Consider the following 19639-nt stretch of genomic DNA (forward strand, 5'->3'; position numbering starts at 1 on the left):
CACAGCTGCAGCATTCAGGGTGTCTGCTGTTACCACCCTCTGAGAGTCTTTCCAGGCCACAGCACGTGGAGTGAGAGAAAGGTCTGGAAGCTGCTCGTGTGGAAGGAGGACGAGGGACGGGGAGCAGGGCCCCTGAGCTCCAGCTGAGTCTGCTGTGCTCGGCCTGGTGGTGTCTTGAGGGCCCCTCTTTGTCGGGGGTCTGCACCCCCGACAGTGGCTCCTCCTGCTGTGCCCAGAAAGGCCCAGGCCGCAAAGGCAACGGCCTTTGGACGTGGCCCTGGGTCTGGAAGTGGGGAGAGGGCATGGAGGGCCAAGTCATGCCCCCAGAGCGACGGCAGGGGCTCCACCTGCCCCCAGGACTCTGCCTCTGCTGGGAACCACTGCCCTGCAGTGTGGAAAGCACTCTCTGCCAGGGCTGATGGCCCAGACCTCACTGCCTCCAGAACAGCAGAGTGGTGGGCACGGCTGGGGGGACATCTGCTGGGGTGACCCTGGCTGGGGTTGCCTGGCTGTGGCAGGCCTGGGGCCCTTAGCAACGCTTCCCCCAGGGAGCCCACCTGCCTGGGGCACATGCCAAACCCAGGCCCGGCAAAGCAGAGTGAACACCCTCCCAGCCAGGAGACACAGCGAGCCCCCAGGCCGACCACTGCCAGGAGGAAGCCGACAGAGATGGATGGCTGCTGCCTTGGCCAGGGCACAGAAAATTAAACTTCTCCAGAAAGCCCTCCCCCTGCCCTGGAAGTTCATTTCCTGCCACCCTCTAGCGCTTGGGAAAGAGACATCCATTTCCTTGTCTGCGTCCACAGTTGAGCCTCAGGACTGGGGAGTGGTCCCCGAGAACAGAGATAAATCAGACACCCTGACCATGCTGCAATCTCACTGTGACCATCGGTTTCAACCCCGGCCCCAAATCACAGGCGTAGCAGGCGCCTGAGCTCCTCCTGCTGCCTCCCAGGCCTTAAGGAGGACGCGGCAGAACTGTCCAGAGGGACAAAGAGGACGGACTGTGCCCGGGCCAGGGTCAAGGGCAGGGATGTCTGCCCGCAAAGGCTGCTTGGCAGAGAGAGCGCCTGGCAGGGAACCCCGCCTGGAGGAGGCGGGGCGCGGGTCTCTGGTCCTCCTGGGGCGTGCCTGGCCCACTTCTCACTCTGGCCCTAGGGTGAGCTTCCCGGTGTCAGGGAGAGGGCGAGATGAGCCCAGGGCCCTCAGAACAGAGGCTTCCTCCCCCTAGAGGCTGGCACCTGGACCTGCACTGGCGTCTTCCGGACCCTGGGGGAGCAGAGGCCTGTCCTGCCTGCGGGTGGCGGGGGTCACCCAGCCCTACCATGGCCACAGCCTTTCCCCTTCTCTAGATGGCGGGACTGCAGCCCAGCAGCCCCACGACGGGAAAGACGAGAAAGTCAGAAACTGCAGGAAGTCACTGGGGGAGGCCCCCTGCCCCAGCCCCGAAACAGCAGCCAGGGACAGGGTCCGGCCTGGCTTCTGCAGGGGAGGACGGCACCCCACTGGAGACGCGGCTCCTTGGGCCCCCAGCACTCACTGGCATGAACCTGCAGGCAGCACTTGGCGCAGGTGATGAGGGGGCTGGTCCCGTCATCGCCAATGTAGGAGTTGGCCGGCAGCGGCTCTGTGTTCTCGCCGCCGGAAGTGAAGCACATTTCGGGGATCAGTGGCCTTGTCTTCTGGCCGCTTCTGGAGGGAGGCGTGGCCAAGGAGCCCTCTCCAAGGGAGGCTGGGGGTGCCTCCTTCTCAGTCTGTAGGGCCTGTAGGGGAGAGGGGGCCTTCAGGGGACAGAGCTGTGTGGGGGATGGGTGGGCAGTGCAGACCTCTCTCAGGGCTCTGACGCCCTCTGGCTATAGGGCCCGCTTTGATGGAGGGGAGTCGGGAGATGCCTGACCCTGCTCAACCAGGTGAGATGCTGAAATACGCTAGCTTGGCTGTGATGAACACGTTTTGAACGATCCTGTCAACTCCATTTTGCCCGCCTTGAGCTATGCAGGGCACTCTGTTCCGAGAGCCTGTGGTCTGAGACACCTGGCATCTCTGTAAGCAGTTTCTGAGAAACAAGTCCACTGGCCCATACGTCCTGCACCTGCGACTGTGTAACTGCCTACCCCACATCCTGAGTAAAAACTTTAAATCGAATTGTGTTGTTAGCCTCTACCTTCCCCTAACCTGCTCCTTCTGCTTCTGTAATAATCTGCTTACTGCCCCTGACCCTAAACTGATACAGAAGTGTTGACTGGCCTTTGTCCTGGACCAAGAGGTTTGAGCTCTAGCTGACTCTAGGACGCCGGCCATTAACAGTGGACTCTCAACAAACTCAGAGTGTGGCGCTTCTGTTTAAACTCGCCTGGGTGTAACAGTGCCAAGGGCCACCTCGACTCCTCTTCTCACTCCTCCAGAAAGCCAGAATCCCCAAACACTGTCTGGCCCTGTCCCCACCCCATGAAGACCTTCCCATGAGGGTTGCATCAGACACAGAGCTCAGGCTGCCTAAGTGGCCCCTGGGCTGGGGTGTGCTGGAGGGCACGTGATGAACAAGTCACCACGCTCTGCCTGGCAAGGGATGTTAGGAAGACGCACGTCAGACGCGGCCTGCCCAGCCTGTCGCTGCCAGCAGCCTCTCCAGCCTCATGAAGGACAGTGCGCGCCTGGAGATGGTGTGGGGCGTCAGGCCTTGTTTGTCTCAGGGACCAGAGCGCTAAATCCGGCTCCCAGGTATGGTGTGGGCGGCTCTCAGCGGCAGGGCCCCCAGACAGGCTCGCCGCCCTCAGCATGGCACCCTCGCTGCCTCTGTCTACCCAGACCTGGCCGGAGCACACGCCTGGGGGGTGAGGTCCCCGCCCAAGGCAGCTCTGCCAACACGGGGCTCGCCTGCACACCTGGCAGTAGGGGTAGAAGAGAATGCAGATGGCGCAGTAGGGCTCCGTGCGTGCAGCCACCGCGTTGAGCTTCCTCTCGGCCTGGAAGCTGGCTGCCCTATTCTTCCACTGCAGGGACAGCAGGGGCCTCAAGGCGTCGGGGTCACTCACGTCCTCCTCCCCAGAGAAAGGGGATGCCTCTAGAAGAACGGAGGAAAGAGCGTCACTTGAAGCCCCTAAAAACCTGCCTGAGGAATCACTCCAACTGCCCAGGAGATGGGCCGGGTCTGCAGCCCAGCAGGGCCCCTGGTCCACGGCTCCCCCTCCACCCACCTCCTGGCTGCCCCATTCTCCATGATGCCCAACAAGCTGTCATTGCAGCATCCCATCCCACCAAGAGGGGACACATCTGTCTTGGTTGACTGCCACCCGAGGCCTCAGCCCCTAAACATGGCTCCTCTGAGCCCCTCCCCCAGCATCTGTTTCTCCCTGGACATCTGGAGCTGTCCACTCCAACACTCACGTGGGGCCTTCCGGACCAAAGACCCACCAAACTCAGTGCCCAGCCCTGCCCCTGATGCCCTGCACCCATTCTGGGGTCTGAGTCTGTGTGGGGGCTTCGGGAGTGACCCAGTGATACTCAGGGACACTGTCCTTCCTGTCTTGGGTGGGCACAGACTCCCTGAACTCAAGGGAGGTGCAGGAGGAGTGAGGCAGGGAGTCAGGAGGGGCCATGACCAGGGCTGGGAAGCCAAGGCATCCCATCCCGGGAAGAACTTCGTGACAGGGACACTCTGGTAAGGCAGCAGCGGTCTCTCTCCCACCTGCCGCCCATCCCCACTGGACTCTAATGGCCTCCGCTGCCAGCTGCCGCACCCCAATCTCGCCATGTCCCCTCCCTGCATCTCCTGCGGACATAGGGGGGGCTGTCCCCAGGAGAAGGGTACCTGTTTCTGTGGCCCAACCCTTAGCCCAACCTAAGGGGAGTCTGGGGTCCTGGGATCAGCCCAGCTGTGGTGCTGACCCTGGTTCATTCAGAGGAGGGCAGGGCAGGTTCCCCGAGGTGGAGGCCCAGGACCCCCACGGTGGACTCAGGAACCCTTAGGCCAAGACTCCTCTGAAAACTCAGACCCGACAGTCCCATCAGCTGAGCCCAGGGAAGACCCTAAGCGGCTCAAGGCCCAGGGGATGAGAACGGAGCCACCAGCCACATCCGTCACTCACGGCCCCAGGATGCCTGGGGTTCTGGGTCCGTGACGGTCTCACCAAAGGGCCACAGTGGGGTGTGGGGAGGGGGGGAGTCCACAGAGGCCCTGGAGGTCCACAGAGGCTTTCTGGAAGGATACCCAGCTAGAAGGCAAGGCCCCTTCAGAGCCCCTGGTCACTCCTCTGTCCCCATGCTGATTCCTCCACTCCTGGGATCTCCCGCCCTGTGATCCCAGCGCTCCTAGAACCCTCCTTGCCCACCCTTGCAATTACACACAGGATGAAAGACGTCATGCAGGCCATTTTCATATTCTATGCACATCCCCAACCAAAGGCTGAAGCAGGAGAAGAAAAACGGGCTTAGCAGGATTTCTGCACACAAGACAGCGGCTCTTGGCTGAGGGTTCCACGGAAGATTCTGTCTCCTCCCCTCCCACTCAAAGACTCACCAGAGCCTTTTGTTCCAACCTCTCAAAGGCCCGGATGGGCCCTGCTCAGGCCTGGGAGGACTCTTCTGTGGGGAGGCACAAGCCCTGAACCCCCTATGGTGGGCAGCCCAGGCAGCAGGGGCATCTCCAACATCAGCTGCCTCCCTGCACGACCACCTGCCCAGGTGACGGCCTGTCCCAGGGAACTGCTTACCCAGGGTGACTGCCTCCCTGCACGACCACCTGCCCAGGTGACGGCCTGTCCCAAGGAACTGCTTACCCAGGGTGACTGCCTCCCTGCACGACCACCTGCCCAGGTGACGGCCTGTCCCAGGGAACTGCTCACCCAGGGTGACCACCTGTCCTGGAGTGACCGCCTGTCCTGGGGTGACCACCTATCGAGGTGACCGCCTGTCCTGGGGTGACCACCTATCAAGGTGACCACCTGCCCTGGGGTGACCACCTGTCCTGGAGTGACTGCCTGCCCTGGGTGACCACCTGCCCTGGGGTGACCACCTGTCCTGGGGTGACTGCCTGTCCTGGGGTGACCACCTATCGAGGTGACCGCCACCTGTCCTGGAGTGACTGCCTGTCCCGGGGTGACTGCCTATCAAGATGACCACCTGTCCTGGGGTGACCACCTATCGAGGTGACCGCCTGTCCTGGGGTGACCACCTATCAAGGTGACCACCTGCCCTGGGGTGACCACCTGTCCTGGAGTGACCGCCTGTCCTGGGGTGACCACCTATCGAGGTGACCGCCTGTCCTGGGGTGACCACCTATCAAGGTGACCACCTGCCCTGGGGTGACCACCTGTCCTGGAGTGACTGCCTGCCCTGGGTGACTGCCTGCCCTGGGGTGACCACCTGTCCTGGGGTGACTGCCTGTCCTGGGGTGACCGCCTATCGAGGTGACCGCCACCTGTCCTGGAGTGACTGCCTGTCCCGGGGTGACTGCCTATCAAGATGACCGCCTGTCCTGGGGTGACCACCTGTCCTGGGGTGACCACCTGCCCTGGGGTGACCACCTGCCCTGGAGTGACTGCCTGCCTTGGGTGACTGCCTGTCCCGGGGTGACCACCTGTCAGGGTGGCCAGGGTGGGTGAGGGGCTTTCCTCTGGTCATGCAGCTGGAATACAGGGGACCTCCCCCTGCCCCCGAGGCAGCCGCAGTGCTTTTGAGGACAGACATCTTCACTGGCCGTGTCTAGCAATGGATGTGGCTGTGAGAATGTCTGCAGTGGAAACAAGTAAGACACTGGGAGGGGCTGCGTGTTGACCCCGCCAAGCTCTCAGGCCTCACCTGGTTATCCCGAACTCTGACCCCATTTCCATCACCTCCACCTGGGAGGGGTGGCCAGCCCTTCTGCCCCCATCCAACCCACAGCCCCCGACACTCGCACTGTCACGCTCTGTCAATGGTCTGGAGAACATGAGGAGCCACGGGCACGGGGCAGTTCCCAGGCCATGAGAGGGAGGAGCTGCGGCCTTGGGTACCTATGAGCTGGCGGGGACACCTGGCCCAGGCCTTGGGGAGGGGCGCTGGCAGGAGCCGGGTCTGCAGGGAGCACTCGGCCCAGGCCTGGGGATTCCAAGCCTCAGCTCTGTGAGCCTTCCCGACTGGACTCGCTGAGGACCGGCCCCCATTTTACAGGTAAGGTGGCGCAGCCACAGAAGGGCCTGGGATCATCGGGGAAGACCTGGGGGAGGGGTGGGAGGCCCCCCATAGCAGCAGAGCTTGGAGCAAGGCTGATGAGAGCCGACCTGGGGACCCCCACTCACCCTCATCACTCGAGGCCTCCTGCTTGACCACCGACAGCGGGGACCGGGTGGGCGGCCGGCCCAAGGGATGGCGCCGGCTCTTCTTGATCTCCATCTTCAGTTTGGAAAATGTGGATGGTGCCTGAAACACACACCAAGCTGCGGTAAGGGCCAGGCTACAGACCCCTGAGGGGCTCCCTCCGAGTCAGACACAGCCTCAGTAAGCCCAAGGCCTGAGTCTCCTCCTCTGGGGTGACGGTCCCAGGAAAGGGCCACAAGGCACCTCTGTTCTCTAACTAGACACTCCACCTGCTCTGCAAGAAGAGCCACAGTTCCCTGTGAAACCAGCAGGCAGCCTCCTGGCCCCTCCGCCCCCCTGACCTCCTCCACCCGGCCTGCCCCCCGCCTCTCCACCTCCCTCTATCCTCCCCACCTGCCCCCCTCTGCCCCACCTGCCCCTCTCCGGCCCGGGCCTTGCTCTCTGCGCGGCTGGCCCCACCGCTGGCTCCACCGTCCTCGGGCCCTGTCAGCTCCATGGGGGAGGCCGGCTCCTTCCAGTTCGGGCCCTTCTGGGCAAAGTGCTCGAAGGCCTGCTGGCAGGACACGTGCTCCTGGTTGAAGGCCGCCTTGCCGGCCCGAGGCACCACGTACAGCATGGGGATGATGGGCCGAGGCTTGGCCTCTAGCTCTTCACTGGGCACCTCGGGGTGCACGACGTTGAGGGGCGCTGGCAGGGGGCTCTCCTCCATGGCCGCGGGGCCCAGGCCCAGCACCGGCGGCTCCAGCGGGGCCGGCAGCCACAGCGCCTCCTCCGAGGGGAAGTGAGCGGACGGGGGCAGCTGTGGGGGCAGCGGGCCAAAGCTCTTCTTCTTCCGCTCGCTCTTGGCCTTGGTCGGCCGAAGCTTGCCCCTCCCATCCTCTGTGGGGAGAGGAGAGGGCGGTCAGGGAAGAGAACCCCAGCTCAGCTGCCAGTCCCTCGCTCCCCAGAAATCCCCCAACCTTGGCTGGGATGGTTGAAGGCCACTTCCAGCCCGGAGAGGCCACGTGAACACGGGTGGGCAGAGAGCACAGGCTTTAGACCACCTCAGACCACCTCAGGGGCACCTGGCCAGGCACCCCCAGGGCCTAGGTCTCCCAGGAACGCCAGCCCGGCAGCAGCTCTCACCTGCCAAGGCCTGCGAGGACTCGCCAGGTGTTGCTCTAGGCACCTTCCGGGGTTACGGCAGGTGGGAGGTGGGTCCCCAAACCCAGCTCGGGGAAGCTGCTCTGTCCTCCCAGCTCCCACCTGGGTGGGCCGCACCAAAGGGCGTTTCCCCAGGTGGGGGTGGGGGTGCGGGTGAGGGAGAAGCACTTTTTCTGTTCCCACATATGGAATTGTGTACATTTCTACTGTGGATGTGAAAACGCTATTTAAGGTTTTGCTTCTGACAAAAGTAAAACTTTGAACGACGCACGAAACTATCAATGAACCCTGACCAAGTGCCATGCGAGCAGATGGGCCTTCTGAGTGGAAATCCCCAGGGGTCGCGCTGGGGAGATGTCCTGACAGGTGGCGGGGAGGGGTCAGGTGACACGTCTTTGTGGCATTTTACTTTGGGGCCAGGACAGGTGTGCAGTAAATCAAAACTGGGATGGGCCGTCTGGCTGGCTAACTCACAGCGCCCAGCTCTCCCAGATGTGTGGATGTGGGACACGACGTGGCAAAGGGGACTCTGCGGGTGGGATTGAGTGAAGGACCCTGAGATGGGAGGGGATCCTCGATGATCACGGAGGCCCAGTGTCCTCACAGGGTCCTCACGAGAGGAGGCAGGAGGGTGAGAGTCCGAGAGAAGCTGGAAGAGGCTGTGCGGTGGCTGTGAAGGGGGAGGAAGGGGCCCTGAGCCAAGGGATGCAGGCACCTCGAGACACTGGGAAAGGTTTTCGCCCTGGAGCCCCGGGAGGGCCTGGCCCTGCACACAGCCCCACGTGAGCTCCACGTGAGCCGAGCAGGGCCGTGTCAGGCTGTGGGAAGCTCGTGCAGGGTGGATCCCTCTGAGGGCTGCCGCACTCGGGGTGAGGCGTGGCATGGCACCTTGGAGCCCTGTTCCAAAGGAAGAGCAGCCTGGCCGCCCAGCTCACTGTGCACCCTGGAACACCGTGAGCCCTGGAGCCCTGGCGCCCTGCCTGCTGCCTCTGGAGAACGGGGACGGGGGCTCAGGCGCCCATCTGTGTGTCTCCATGCCCCAGGGCTCCCGGCACATCCTGTAAGGAGGGACAGGGGCTGATATCCAAGGGATTCTTGGGCTGTGGGGCTTTCCGTGCTAAAACTGGAAGGTCTCAGGCAGACAAGGACGAACCAGTCACTGCGCTAACGCTTCACCACCTCCACCTCCCTAGCAGGCTGGAAAGGAAGGAAAAATCAAGGGAAGGAAATTCATCCCTGCACACTCAACTGGTGACCAGGTGGCCCGTCCTGGGGTCTGGTTTGGAGCACAGCGCCCCATCTCACCACTTGCTAAAAACCCACCACGAGCTGCCCCCGGTTCCACAGTCCGTGATGCCAGGAACAGTGGTAAGCGCTGAGGACCTCAGGGACAGGGCTCCCAAGGGCCAGGGGTGACCACTTAACTCTTGACCTGCGCTGACCCCAGGAAGGGTCAAGTCAGGACCCTTCCCCAGCAGACCCTGCAGGCGGGAGGAAGCCACACCACCCCACCCTCTCCCACAAGGGGCCCCAGCCCACAGCCTCCCCCAGGAGTGCAGGCAGCCCTGTCCTCCCTGCTCCAGCTCGCCTCCCCACACCCACCCCAGCTCCATCTGCAGGCTTCGGGGACCGCCCACGGTGTCCTTGGCAGGCACACGCCCACCTGTTTCTCAAGAGAGACAAGTGAGCGGCCATAGGCGAAGGCAGCCCCGCCCCCGCCCTGGCCCCCACCCTGCTAGTCCTGAGCATTCTGGGGCACTGGGGGCACTGGTCGGGTTCCTCCCCCACCGCTGCCCCTGGCAGGGGAGCCTGGAACGCTCCCAGGTCCCGTCTGGCCTTGCAGGGAGCGCTGTCTTCCCTGCCGCTGTTATCTGGCCAGGGGAGGTAAACAGTGGACACAGCAGGCAGGCTGCCATGGGAAGAAACTTTCTCCCTTGCAGATGCAGGGGGAGGGGCTACCTCACCAGGGCGCCCCGGCCCATGGGAAGCTGGAGCAGCCCAGGTAGGCTGCAGAGGCTGCACACCCCACCATGAGCACCTGTCAGGAAAGCTGCTGTCCTGTGTGTGTAAAAGGCACTTGAGGACAGCTTCGTTCCCCTAAGGAAATCCAGACAGCGCCCGCCCGGCCTCACTCAGGACGCAGATCTGATCTGCCTTCCACACTGCAGGGTGCGCTGCCCACCCAGGCTCATGGAGGACTGGGACTCGGCCCCCACGCCGCTGGGCCGGCTTCCCAAGCCACGGCCGCCCCCCCAAGCCACGGCCGCCCCAGTTGGTTCATCTTCAGGGGCAGAGGCTGGTGTGGGGTCTGGCCCAGGAGGCCCCCAGCTGGGGCAAGGATGGTCTCAGGAGAGGGAGGAAGATTCCAGGACACAGCTCACGGCCTCCAGCTGCCAGGAGGAAACGCTCATCAGAGCCCCACCCGGCTCCCACCCACCCCTCACACACAACAGGCCGCTCCACGCACAAGGGCTGTGGGGCCAGGGACACAGAGCGGGCTGTCAGCACATGGTACCACAGAAGGTGTCTGCTCAGAGGGTCCTTGGGGAGTCCCCGCCTCTCTAAGGAGCTGGCATCCTCCCCCCACCACGGGGCCTCCTGGGAGCTGAGCATCTGGTGCCATTGCCCCAGGCCCTGGTTCTGCTGGGGAGGCGAGGATGGGTGGGAGCCAAGCCCCCCCAGGGGTTGTCCTCCCACCAAGGGCCACGCTGCAGGACTCTCTCCCTCCTCCTCCAAGGATGGGGTTGCTCCCGAGTCCCGCTTCCCCACAGCCCTCCCTGCTGGGGTGCCTGGTTCTGCGTCCCGGAGGGACCAGGCATGGGAGCCAAAGCGGGAGGTAATTTGAGCCTCGGGTGCCCGGCTGACTGCCCCATCCCTGCCTGCAGCCAGTGGCGAATGACAACGGCGACAGCCTCAACCTGCACACACAGCCCACGCCTGCTGGTGCCCTGGATGTTCAAACTTGCAAGAAAAGTTTCTAGGCCTCTCTCCGTTGGCTCCCAGGCTCTGTGAGGCCAGGGCAGGCGCACAGGGACCTTTTGGCCAGGACAGACAGGTGAAAGATGGCCACAGACTCTGCAGCAGCGCCTCGGGGCTCTGTCCCTGCATTCCACAGGGACCTTGGCCCTCCCCTCACCTGCCTGGCCTGAGGAAGTGGAGACGGGTGAGGGGCAGAACGGAGCAGGGACTATTGAACAGACAGGCCGGGGGTGCGCCCAGGCCCCCGAGGGCAGCCGGCTGACGCCCTGCTCACACTCTTTTTGGGGGAGAGGGAAGCTGTCACAACGCAACACCCACCATCAGGGTTCACGAGCCTGCCTGGTTGCAGGACCACCCCTCCCCAGCACCAGGGTTTCCACCAGAGCCTCCAGCAAACCCCAAGACAGGTCCAGAGGCCCAGGCTGCCCTGCAGAGGGCGGGAAACCACCCATTTCCAAAGACACGGCTCTGTTCCTGCTCCAAGGCTGCCGAGATCAACCACCAGCTGCGGTCTGGTTTAGGGACCCCTCCCCCACGTTTCATGCCTGGGCCAACCCAGTCCCAGTCTCAGGGGCTCTCTGGCCACCCCCTCTAACACTGCCATCCTCCCATACTAAGCCTGCAGTTGGATGTGCCTGACAGCGCTGGAGGCCCGGCTGGAATGTGCTGGGGTCCCCGGGCTGAGTTCACAGCCCTTCACTAGGCACTGGGGCTGCCCTCGAGACATGGCAGCCTTTACTGTCCGTGTCCTAAAGCCAGTTGCCAGCCATGAGGGCTTTCCTGAGAGTGGTACTCCAGGGCGAGGGAAGGGAAGGGCGGTTGCTGTCTGCTCTCACCACTGCCTCCCCCAACTCTGGGAGGCAGGACAGCACTGTGCCAGCCCTCCTGGGTCGCCGTCCTGGCTCTGCACCCCAGACCCTGCGTGTCCTGCACTGCAGGCCTTCTCCCAGGAGGCAGGGCCTCCCCCGGGCTCAGGAGAGGTGCACGAGGCTGCCTTCCTGCCTTCTGGTGCCCCTGGGGTCAGGGCTGGCTGGTGGGGCTGGCTGGTCCCTCTTTGGGCTGGGCAACAGGGCGGCCGCTATTCCCAGATCTCAAAGCAGCCAGTGAGAATGGGGTAGGGGCACAGGTGGCCACTGGGAAGCAGCCTCCCAACTGCCATCCGGGCCCCACCCTTCCGAGGGGCTTGCTCCGAGACCGCTGATGCCTCCCTCCCAGCACCAAGAGCTGCCGGCCCTCCTGGCTGGTTCCATGTAAAAACACAAACCCCACACCCCACTGCTAGGCCCTGAAAGCTCCGTCGGCGGCACAGCTTTTAGGGGCATGAAACTGGTATTCAAGGAAGACCAGAAACCACTTGAGGAAATCCTTCCCGCACCCCCGTCCCTGACTGTGAGGAGGCATTCATGTGAGGCTCTCCCGAGCTGCATCTCCCGTCCAAAGGCGCCCGGGACTTCGGCTCCCGGGAAAAGGGCTGTGTCCAAGAAACACCCACCCCTGCCAGATCCGGGCCTTCTCAGGAAGGAGTCTCTATCATGGAACAGAGATGGGGTGTCCAGGTCAGCGGGGCAGCGCCAGCCCTCAGCCCTCCTTGGGCAGAGACCCTGACGTGGCACCAAGGTGGCCTCTAACCCTCCATGCCGGTCTCTGGCCTTTCTGTGGGGGCTCATGCCCTTCAGAGCCCGTGGAAGCTACAGGCCGCAGAGATGCCCCAGGCCCAGCCTCCCGCCACCGTGACCACCGCTGAGGTGCATGGACCGCCGGGGACCTCGGGTGGGGCCGTGTCAACCTGTACATCTTTAAGGAGGACTATGAGTGACCAGGCCAGGGCTTTGCCTGCACGGGGCATCATCTTCCCCAAGTCCTTCCCCTACGCGGCTTAGGATTCTCTCCAGCAGGCAAGTTTCCCTGTCGGCGGGGGGAGTGCCGCCCATTCAGGCAGGCCCACGCATGGGAGGAGAGAGCAGAGGAGAGCCAGGACCCACTGGTCCAGCACCTCCCTGAACCTGAGACTCGGAGGCCAAGGTCACGCCGGGATGGGCAGGCGCGGCTGTCTGCAGGCGGTGGCCTTGGGCAGATTCGTAGATCAGTCAGTCACATGAATGAAGAGAGAGCCGGGCACAGTGGCTCATGCTGGCGATCCCAGCACTTTGAGAGGCTGAGGTGGAGCCAGGGAGTTCCAGCTCCCAGATGCAAGGAGTTACAATGAGGTCCTCGGGGTGGGCTGGTGTCGTGAGGAAGGGGGAGTCCAGCAGACACGCTCCAGGAGAACACCAAGTGAACGTCAGCGTGCCGCCTCCAATCCCAGGACAGGGGCCGGGGACAGGTCCTCCTGGGAACTCAGAATGGGCCAGCCTGGCTGACGTGGACTGTGAACGTCCAGCCTCCACAGACGGTGAGATTGTACATTCAGCCGCCCCATCTGTGGGCTTTAAACAAACGGAGCACAGCCTATGAGAGCCCCTGTGCCACGCAAGCTCGTGTCCGAGAGCCACAGGGTGGCGAGCAGCGGCCCCCAGTGCTCATGCCTGCGGGGCAGACGAGGGCGTCGAAGGTGCTGCTTCCCCGTCCCTCTCCGTGGATTTGGTTGGTTGGTTTGCCTGCCCCCACATCTGCACAGTCCTAGTGCCCCCCAGCAAAGGTCTCTCCAGGAAACATGCCCCGAGGACAGCTCTGGGTGTGCAGTTTGCAAACGCTCTGCTTGGCCAGATGAGGCCAGGTCTCATTCCAACGCAGCTGGACTCAGGCAGGTCCCAGGCAGCGGGGGACTGCGCTGCCTCTGCACCGGCTCCTGCTGCTGGGCACGGTGGGGGTTTCCACCTCTGGTGTTACAGTGAGCCGTCAGCAGCGTCTCCCGCTCGCTTCCCAGAGCAGGCTGCGGGCATCAGCCTCAGGGGTCTCCCCCTCCGTGGCCACCTCCTTGGGGAGCCGAGCTCCTCCTGATCCTCAGGCCTTATCTGCTCTTGGTTGGTGACGGAATGGCAGGTGCCTTCCCTACCCGTCAGCTGGCCTTCTCACATTCTTAAAGGTCCATCTTTGGATAAACAGCAGTGTATCTGAGAGTCACTGAATTTGTCAATCTTCCTCTTTCTGGGTTGTGCTTTTAATAAAGCGTCACTTCGCCTTGGGTTATAAAGACACTTTCCTGCTTTGTGTTTATGGGCTGCCAGTTCTCTTTGCCACACAAATTCCTAGGCATGTGGCAGGCAGAGGAGCGGCCCCAAAGGCGCCTGCATCCTCAGCCCTAGAGCCTGTGACTGACCCTCCTGCGGCAGAAGGAACACTCAGGTGGGGCTGAGTGAAGGCCCTGGCACGGGAGAGCATCCTGGGTGACTGGGGGCCCAGGCTCCTCCCAGGGTCCTCACGAGAAGCGGGAGGAGTGTGAGCGGCAGAGAGAGGCTGGGAGAGGCTGCGCTGTGGCTGTGAAGGGGAGGAGGGGCACCGAGCCGAGGGACGTGGGCACCTCCAGACGCTGAGAAAGGCGGGAAACAGGCTCCCCCCAGATTCCCAGGAGGAAGCCGCCTGCCCGCGGCCTGATTTCAGCCCAGTGAGGCCCGCGTCACACTTCTCACCTCCAGAGCTGTGAGAGAAGGCATGTGCTGTTTTAAGCCACCAGGGTCGTGGTGGTTCACGTCGGCGGCCACAGGGCGCTCACAGAGGCCACGGCGTGGACGGCGGGAGGGAAGGCCTCCAGGTCTCACAGCACGCCTGCTGCTCCAGGATTCCTCTTCCTAGACCCTTGACCTGTCATCTTCGCTGGGGTCCTGCAGCTCTGTGGGAAGCCTGGCTTTTGTGAGGGTGGCCCTGGCCTCGGTAGGCCCTGGGTTTTTATCCACCTGCACTGAAACCAGCGAATGCTGCTGGGATCCCGAAGGCGGCTGCACTGAACCTGCGGAGAACGCGGGGGCAGCTGCCATCTGTCTGCTCAGGGGCGCTCCTGACACCTGGCACATCCTTCTGTTTATTTAGCAATTCCTTATTTCTAAAGCAAGTGTCTAATTTTCTCTGTAAAGATCATTTCTCATTAGGTATATTCCAAGATCCGTCTTTCTGGTTGCTAGCATCACAAGGGGCGTAGCTTTGGGAGCCTTGTTTGCTGTGAGCGGCTCACATGAGAAGCGAGATCGGGTTTCTGTGGCTGTGGCTCATCTCCGGCCATTCCGCTCGATCCCCGAGTCACCATGTGGCTCCACCTGGAGACTGGCTTGCTGCTTCTTGCGGAGAATCGTGGCTGTGTGCAGACGGCGCCACGGCGGCTGCGCGTTTTCTTCCTGCCCACGACACCTTTTCCTTCCTCATCTTGCCTCTCTCAGCCGGCAGGCCTTCCCGAGGCGTGCTGAACACACATGGGGCCGGCATGGCACACCGAGTAGGCAGCTCGTCAGAGGCACACTCACCCCTGGCCTCTGCTCTCTCCCCCGGGACACTTGCTTTCCTCACCTCAGGGACGCAGCCGCTGGCCAACTGTGACCCTTAATACCAGCCCCATGTACCCAGGAGGGCAGGGACGTGCCCGCCTCTGGGAGTACCATGAGGGCTGTGACCCCATCGTTACAGGTCAGGTGCCCCATGGCTGCCCCCGGCGGGTGGGAGGGACCCACACCTGCTGAGCGCACCACGGCTGGGCCTCTCACCACGTTCTGACAACATTCACCTTGGACACCAGCACGTCCTGGAAGCCTGACGCTTCAGAGGTAGACCATGCCGAGCTGGGCTCATACAGAGGGAAACTGAGGACCAGGACCCCTTGGTGAATGTGGTCCCATGACCTAGGCCTGAGGCGTCACGACTGGAGGCAACCCTGAGGGGAGGCGGGCTGGCTGGCACACCCTACACACTCCCTGCCTGGTGCCCAGAAAGGGTGGGAGAGGGAAGGGCTCCCTGCTGGTAGTAGCCACTTTGAGCAGACTCCCAGAAGCTAAAGCTCTAAACAGAGCAGTCAGAGCTGGCCCTCTGCTCAGAGGCGGCCATGGCCACTGCAGGCGCGTTCCAGCGTCTGGGCCACATGCAGCATCCTTGTCTGTTTTTTTCGGGGGGGGGTGTGTCTGTTTGGGGTGTGTGTGTATGTCTGGGGGTGCGTTTGTGTTGGGGGGTGTGTGTGTTTGGTGTATATGTGTGTGTGGGGGGGGTGTTTAGGGTGTGTGTGTGTGTGTGTGTGTGTGTTTGTGTGTGAGACTGGGTCTTGCTCTGGTGCCCAGGCTGGAGTGCAGAGGTGCACACATGGCCCACTGCAGCCTCACCCTCCCACCTCAGCTCCTGAGTAGCTGGGACTATAGGTGCAGCCCTTGAGACGCATGGGAGCCCCCAGCTCACACTCCGCTGCTCTGACATGTGCCCACGCCCCAGGGCCTGCCAGGGCCTCCTCTGTACCCTAAGCCCAGGATCTGCTCCCAGGGCAGGCGTAGGCCAAGAGGGTGGTGCATTCTGTGTGCCCAGCCTGGGCACCATGATCCCGGTACAGCAGGGAGGCCCCAGTCCCTGCACACCAGCCCCAACTGAGGGATTGAGCCTGAGGCATACAGGCGTGGCTGAGCTGGGACTTCTTAGAAATGAGAATGAGAGGGGCTGAGAAAGGAAGAAGGAGAAGGGGCGCAGTCGGTGAACCGGCAGCTGAGCGGCCAGGGCCTCGCACTGGCTCCCTGGGGACCTCCAGGGCCCTTCCAGCAAGGAAGCCAGCCTGATTAATTTTTTTTTAAAATTGTAAGTAGAGACAAGGTCTTCCTGTGTTACACTGGCTGGTCTCAAACTTCTGGACTCAATGGATCCTCCCGTCTTGGCCTCCCAAAGTGCTAGGATTACAGGTGGGAGCCACTGCGCCCAGACTCACAACTGCTCTTCTCGATTCTGGGGGAGGAGGCACTTCTAATGACCTCCACCCCATAGTGTCTACTTGTGCGAGATGCCCTGCCCTGGCAAGAAAGCCACTGGATCGGATTCTTACAAAGCCCGGCCTCTGGCTGCTACAGGCACTGGCTCCTTTCAGGAGACGCCCAGTGAGTGTGGGAAGGCAGCGGTGCCAGGCCCGGCCCCTCGGGGACTGACCTTCTGCGCCCTCGGCCTCCCGGCCGTGTGGCAGTGACTGCGGCTCCTCCTCCTCCTCCTCGGGGTCGGCCTCCGGCCCGGCCTCCTCCTTCACACCGCCCCCGGCCTCCTCCAGGAGTGCCCCAGCCGCACCCTCCCCTGGGGACTTGGGGTCTTCGGGCTTGGGCTTCTTGGGCTGGCTCCGTTTCCGGTGAGACCTGGAGAGGGAGGTTTATCAGGCAGGAGGGGAGACCAGGGAGGGAAGGGCCTCTGGTCCGTGCACTCCGTCTGGCAGCACGCAGCCCCGCCCACCCCAGAAGAATGCCCAGCAGCAGGGAGCCTCCCAGCTGCAGGCCGGGGATGAGGGGAACCCTGGGTGGGGTTCTGCTCTCGGGGGGCAGGAGCTGTATGGGAGGAGAGGCCGAAGGGAGACAGGGCAATGGACGCGGTGGGGACGGTGTCAAGCGGGGGACGCTGATGACAGCTGGAGATGGGAAGCCGACTGACACCAGGTGGGATGACGGGCGGGACGGGGCGGCAGGAGCCGCATGTGCCATGGGACACAGACACGGAGTGTGAGCTCCGCAGGAAACAGCGCTCATGGAAAATGCCTAGACAACAAACGGAACGAGAAGGACACTTACGACAGCCCCGGCCTTTTGGTCTCTTTCTTCCTTTCTAGACTTGGTTTCCTCTCCTCCTCAGTCTTTCTCCAGTGTCTGCTTTCTTTCAGACTAATTTGTCTAGAATGTAAATTTCAGGGGGTTTTTCTCTAGGACTTCTGCTCCACTCCCCAGGACACCTGGTCCTGGGCACCTGGCTCTGTCCCCAACTCCCTGGGTCCTCTCTCTGCAGCCCTTGAGACGAATGGGAGCCCCCAGCTCACACTCCACTGCTCTGACCTGTGCCCACGCCCCAGGGCCTGCCAGGGTCTCCTCTGTGCCCTGAGCTCAGGATCTGCTCCCAGGGCAGGCGTGGGCCAAGAGGATGGCGCATTCTGCATGCCCAGCCTGGGCACCATGATCCCGGGGTACAGCGGGGAGGCCCCAGTCCCTGCACACCAGCCCCAACTGAGGGATTGAGCCTGAGGCATACAGGCGTGGCTGAGCTGGGACTTAAAATGAGAACGAGAGGGGCTGAGAAAGGAAGAAGGAGAAGGGGCACAGCCGGTGAACCTGCAGCTGAGCGGCCAGGGCCTCGCACCGGCTCCCCCAGGACCTCCGGGGCCTTTCCAGCAAGGAAGCAAAAGCTTTTTGCAGATGGGGAGGGGGTGGCTCTCAGGGAGCTCAGGCAGAAGCCGGGACTGCAGAGAAGCCGAGGCCTGGCGGGTCACTAGTGCCTCCCGAGGGCAAGTGATGTTGCATCTCCTCCAGGCCCACCCCTGGGCTGCCCCACGCCCTGGCCTGACCAGGGCCCTCCCTAGGCCATGAGCTTGAGGCCACACAGCCCAGCTCCCCAGCTGCCTTTCTCCCCTTCCCCACTTGAGATCCAGACACGACAAGCCTGCCTGCCGCCAAGCAGAGCTGGGAGTGCCAGCTATTCCGGGACAATTGCCAATGCCAGCTGTGGCTTCTAGGCCCTTCCTGTGTCTACTGTCCCTGTGAGTTCAGACTCGGACACCTCAATCCCACAGGGGTCCCTGTGGCAGCTGCCCCTCCAAGAACCAAGTGGTCAGCAAGGTGGGGCGGGCCCGCCAGTGGGGCTTCCATCACCAGGACCAGCTTGTCACTGCCTGGGCAAGGCTGTCACATGGGCCAGCAGCAGCCCACGCTCCCCCAGGACCCTTGGACCTGACCCCTGCCCACCGCTGCTCCCAGCCACTCTGCCCGCCCTGTGCTCCATGCTGGCTTCTGGGGCGCCTCCTCCAGGAAGCCTTCCTAGAACAGTAGTCACTGCCGGCCCTCCTTGCTCTTCAACTGCCTGACTTGCTAGAATCAGTGCTCCCCGATGTCTGCAGCATGGCCCACCACGATGACTCAAGGCAGAAAGCGGGTGGACCGGAGGCATGGCATCACACAGCATGGTGCACACGAGGTCGCTGCGGGGCAGCAGGGCGGAGGCGGGAGGCAGGCAGGGGCGGGCGTGGGGCCAGAGTCACTAACACAGGGAGCAGGAGGTGGGTGGGGTACACGGGGGCTGCCCCTGCCCTCCAGGGAACATTCTCCACCACAGCAGCCAGAGGACGGCTCTGGGCAGGCAGCCTCAGCCTCCACTCGGGGGCTGGGGAATTTCTGGGTGCCTGCTGCACATGGAGACAGTGGGCTCAGGAGTAGGGAGCTTCAGAGTGGCACTGGGGTGCAACTGGCTCTTGTCACCACTGTGGTCCCGAGGCGGGTTGCCCTCCTGGTCTGGGAATGCCCAAGGGCTGCAGGGCCGGGATGCCACAGTGGGGCTGCCCTGGTCCCAGACAGCACCAGCAGAAGGGAACCCCCCACTCCACTCACCTGGCTCCGCAGCCCCTTCTCCCACCCACTGCAGTCTCTCCCTCCACCCCTACCCTAAAAACCCGCCAGAGAGGTCACTCCTGACCACGGCCCTCCCCTCCTACAGCTGACCAGGGGCACCCCCACGGCCCTCAAGCCTTACTGTGCCTGACCCAGAGGGCCCCCGGCCTGTCCTGGTGCCCAACACCTACTGGGCTCAGGGCTCTGGGACCTGATCCCTGCAGCGCAGCCCTTCCCTGCCCACAGCAGCGCCAGGCTGAGACCCCCGGGCTCCACACTACACGGAACTGGGGAGAGCTCAAGTCACAGCAGCAGCAAGGGGAGCGTGGCCCACGGCAGACGGGCATCCATCACTTGGGGTATCTCCAGGGTCCTAAGAGCACTCCTCTTCCCGACCCTGACGCCTTCATCCCCCTTCGTGTCTCTGCAGTAGATGATGCTTGTTTCTGGATCTGGCTCCTGGCACAGGCACTGAGGCTGTGGCCATCCTCGCCAGCCTCCACGACCATCCCCTTCTCTGTCTGCACCTGCCACCATCTTCCATTGCTGCCAAATTCCACATTTACGCTTTTATGCCCCATAAACATTGTGCATTCATGAGCTGCAGAGCAACTTGGGCTGCACTCCCCGCCCGCCCTTCCCGGGGTCTGGAACTGGCCTCCTGCTTTGGATGCTTAGCTTCCTTGGTATCTCTGAGCTCCCTGCCATTGCTCTTAAACTCCTGCTGTGGCCTCCTATGCAGGGTGCCCCCCACTCCC

General features: G+C 63.0%; 1 protein-coding gene across 5 annotated transcripts in view; it reads right to left on the reverse strand.

Moving 5' to 3' along the window:
* The window catches only part of KDM4B (lysine demethylase 4B), a 177022-nt gene that overhangs the window by 13702 nt on the left and 143681 nt on the right, over positions 1-19639 (reverse strand). For 3 of the 5 annotated variants that reach the window (XM_021676631.2, XM_064382045.1, XM_021676632.2), the window contains exons 11-16: positions 17082-17180; positions 16459-16655; positions 6710-7176; positions 6279-6399; positions 2886-3064; positions 1541-1763 (exon numbers count right to left, since the gene is read on the reverse strand). In XM_021676631.2, coding sequence (XP_021532306.2) covers positions 1541-1763; positions 2886-3064; positions 6279-6399; positions 6710-7176; positions 16459-16655; positions 17082-17180 — 1286 coding nt within the window. The remainder of the gene's footprint in view (positions 1-1540; positions 1764-2885; positions 3065-6278; positions 6400-6709; positions 7177-16458; positions 16656-17081; positions 17181-19639) is intronic. The other 2 variants (XM_021676633.2, XM_064382046.1) reach the window with 1 other exon arrangement.

This window comes from Aotus nancymaae, unplaced genomic scaffold (assembly GCF_030222135.1).
Source record: "Aotus nancymaae isolate 86718 unplaced genomic scaffold, 86718_ANA_hifiasm-v0.15.2.pri h1tg000028l, whole genome shotgun sequence".
Taxonomy (NCBI): Eukaryota; Metazoa; Chordata; class Mammalia; order Primates; family Aotidae; genus Aotus; species Aotus nancymaae.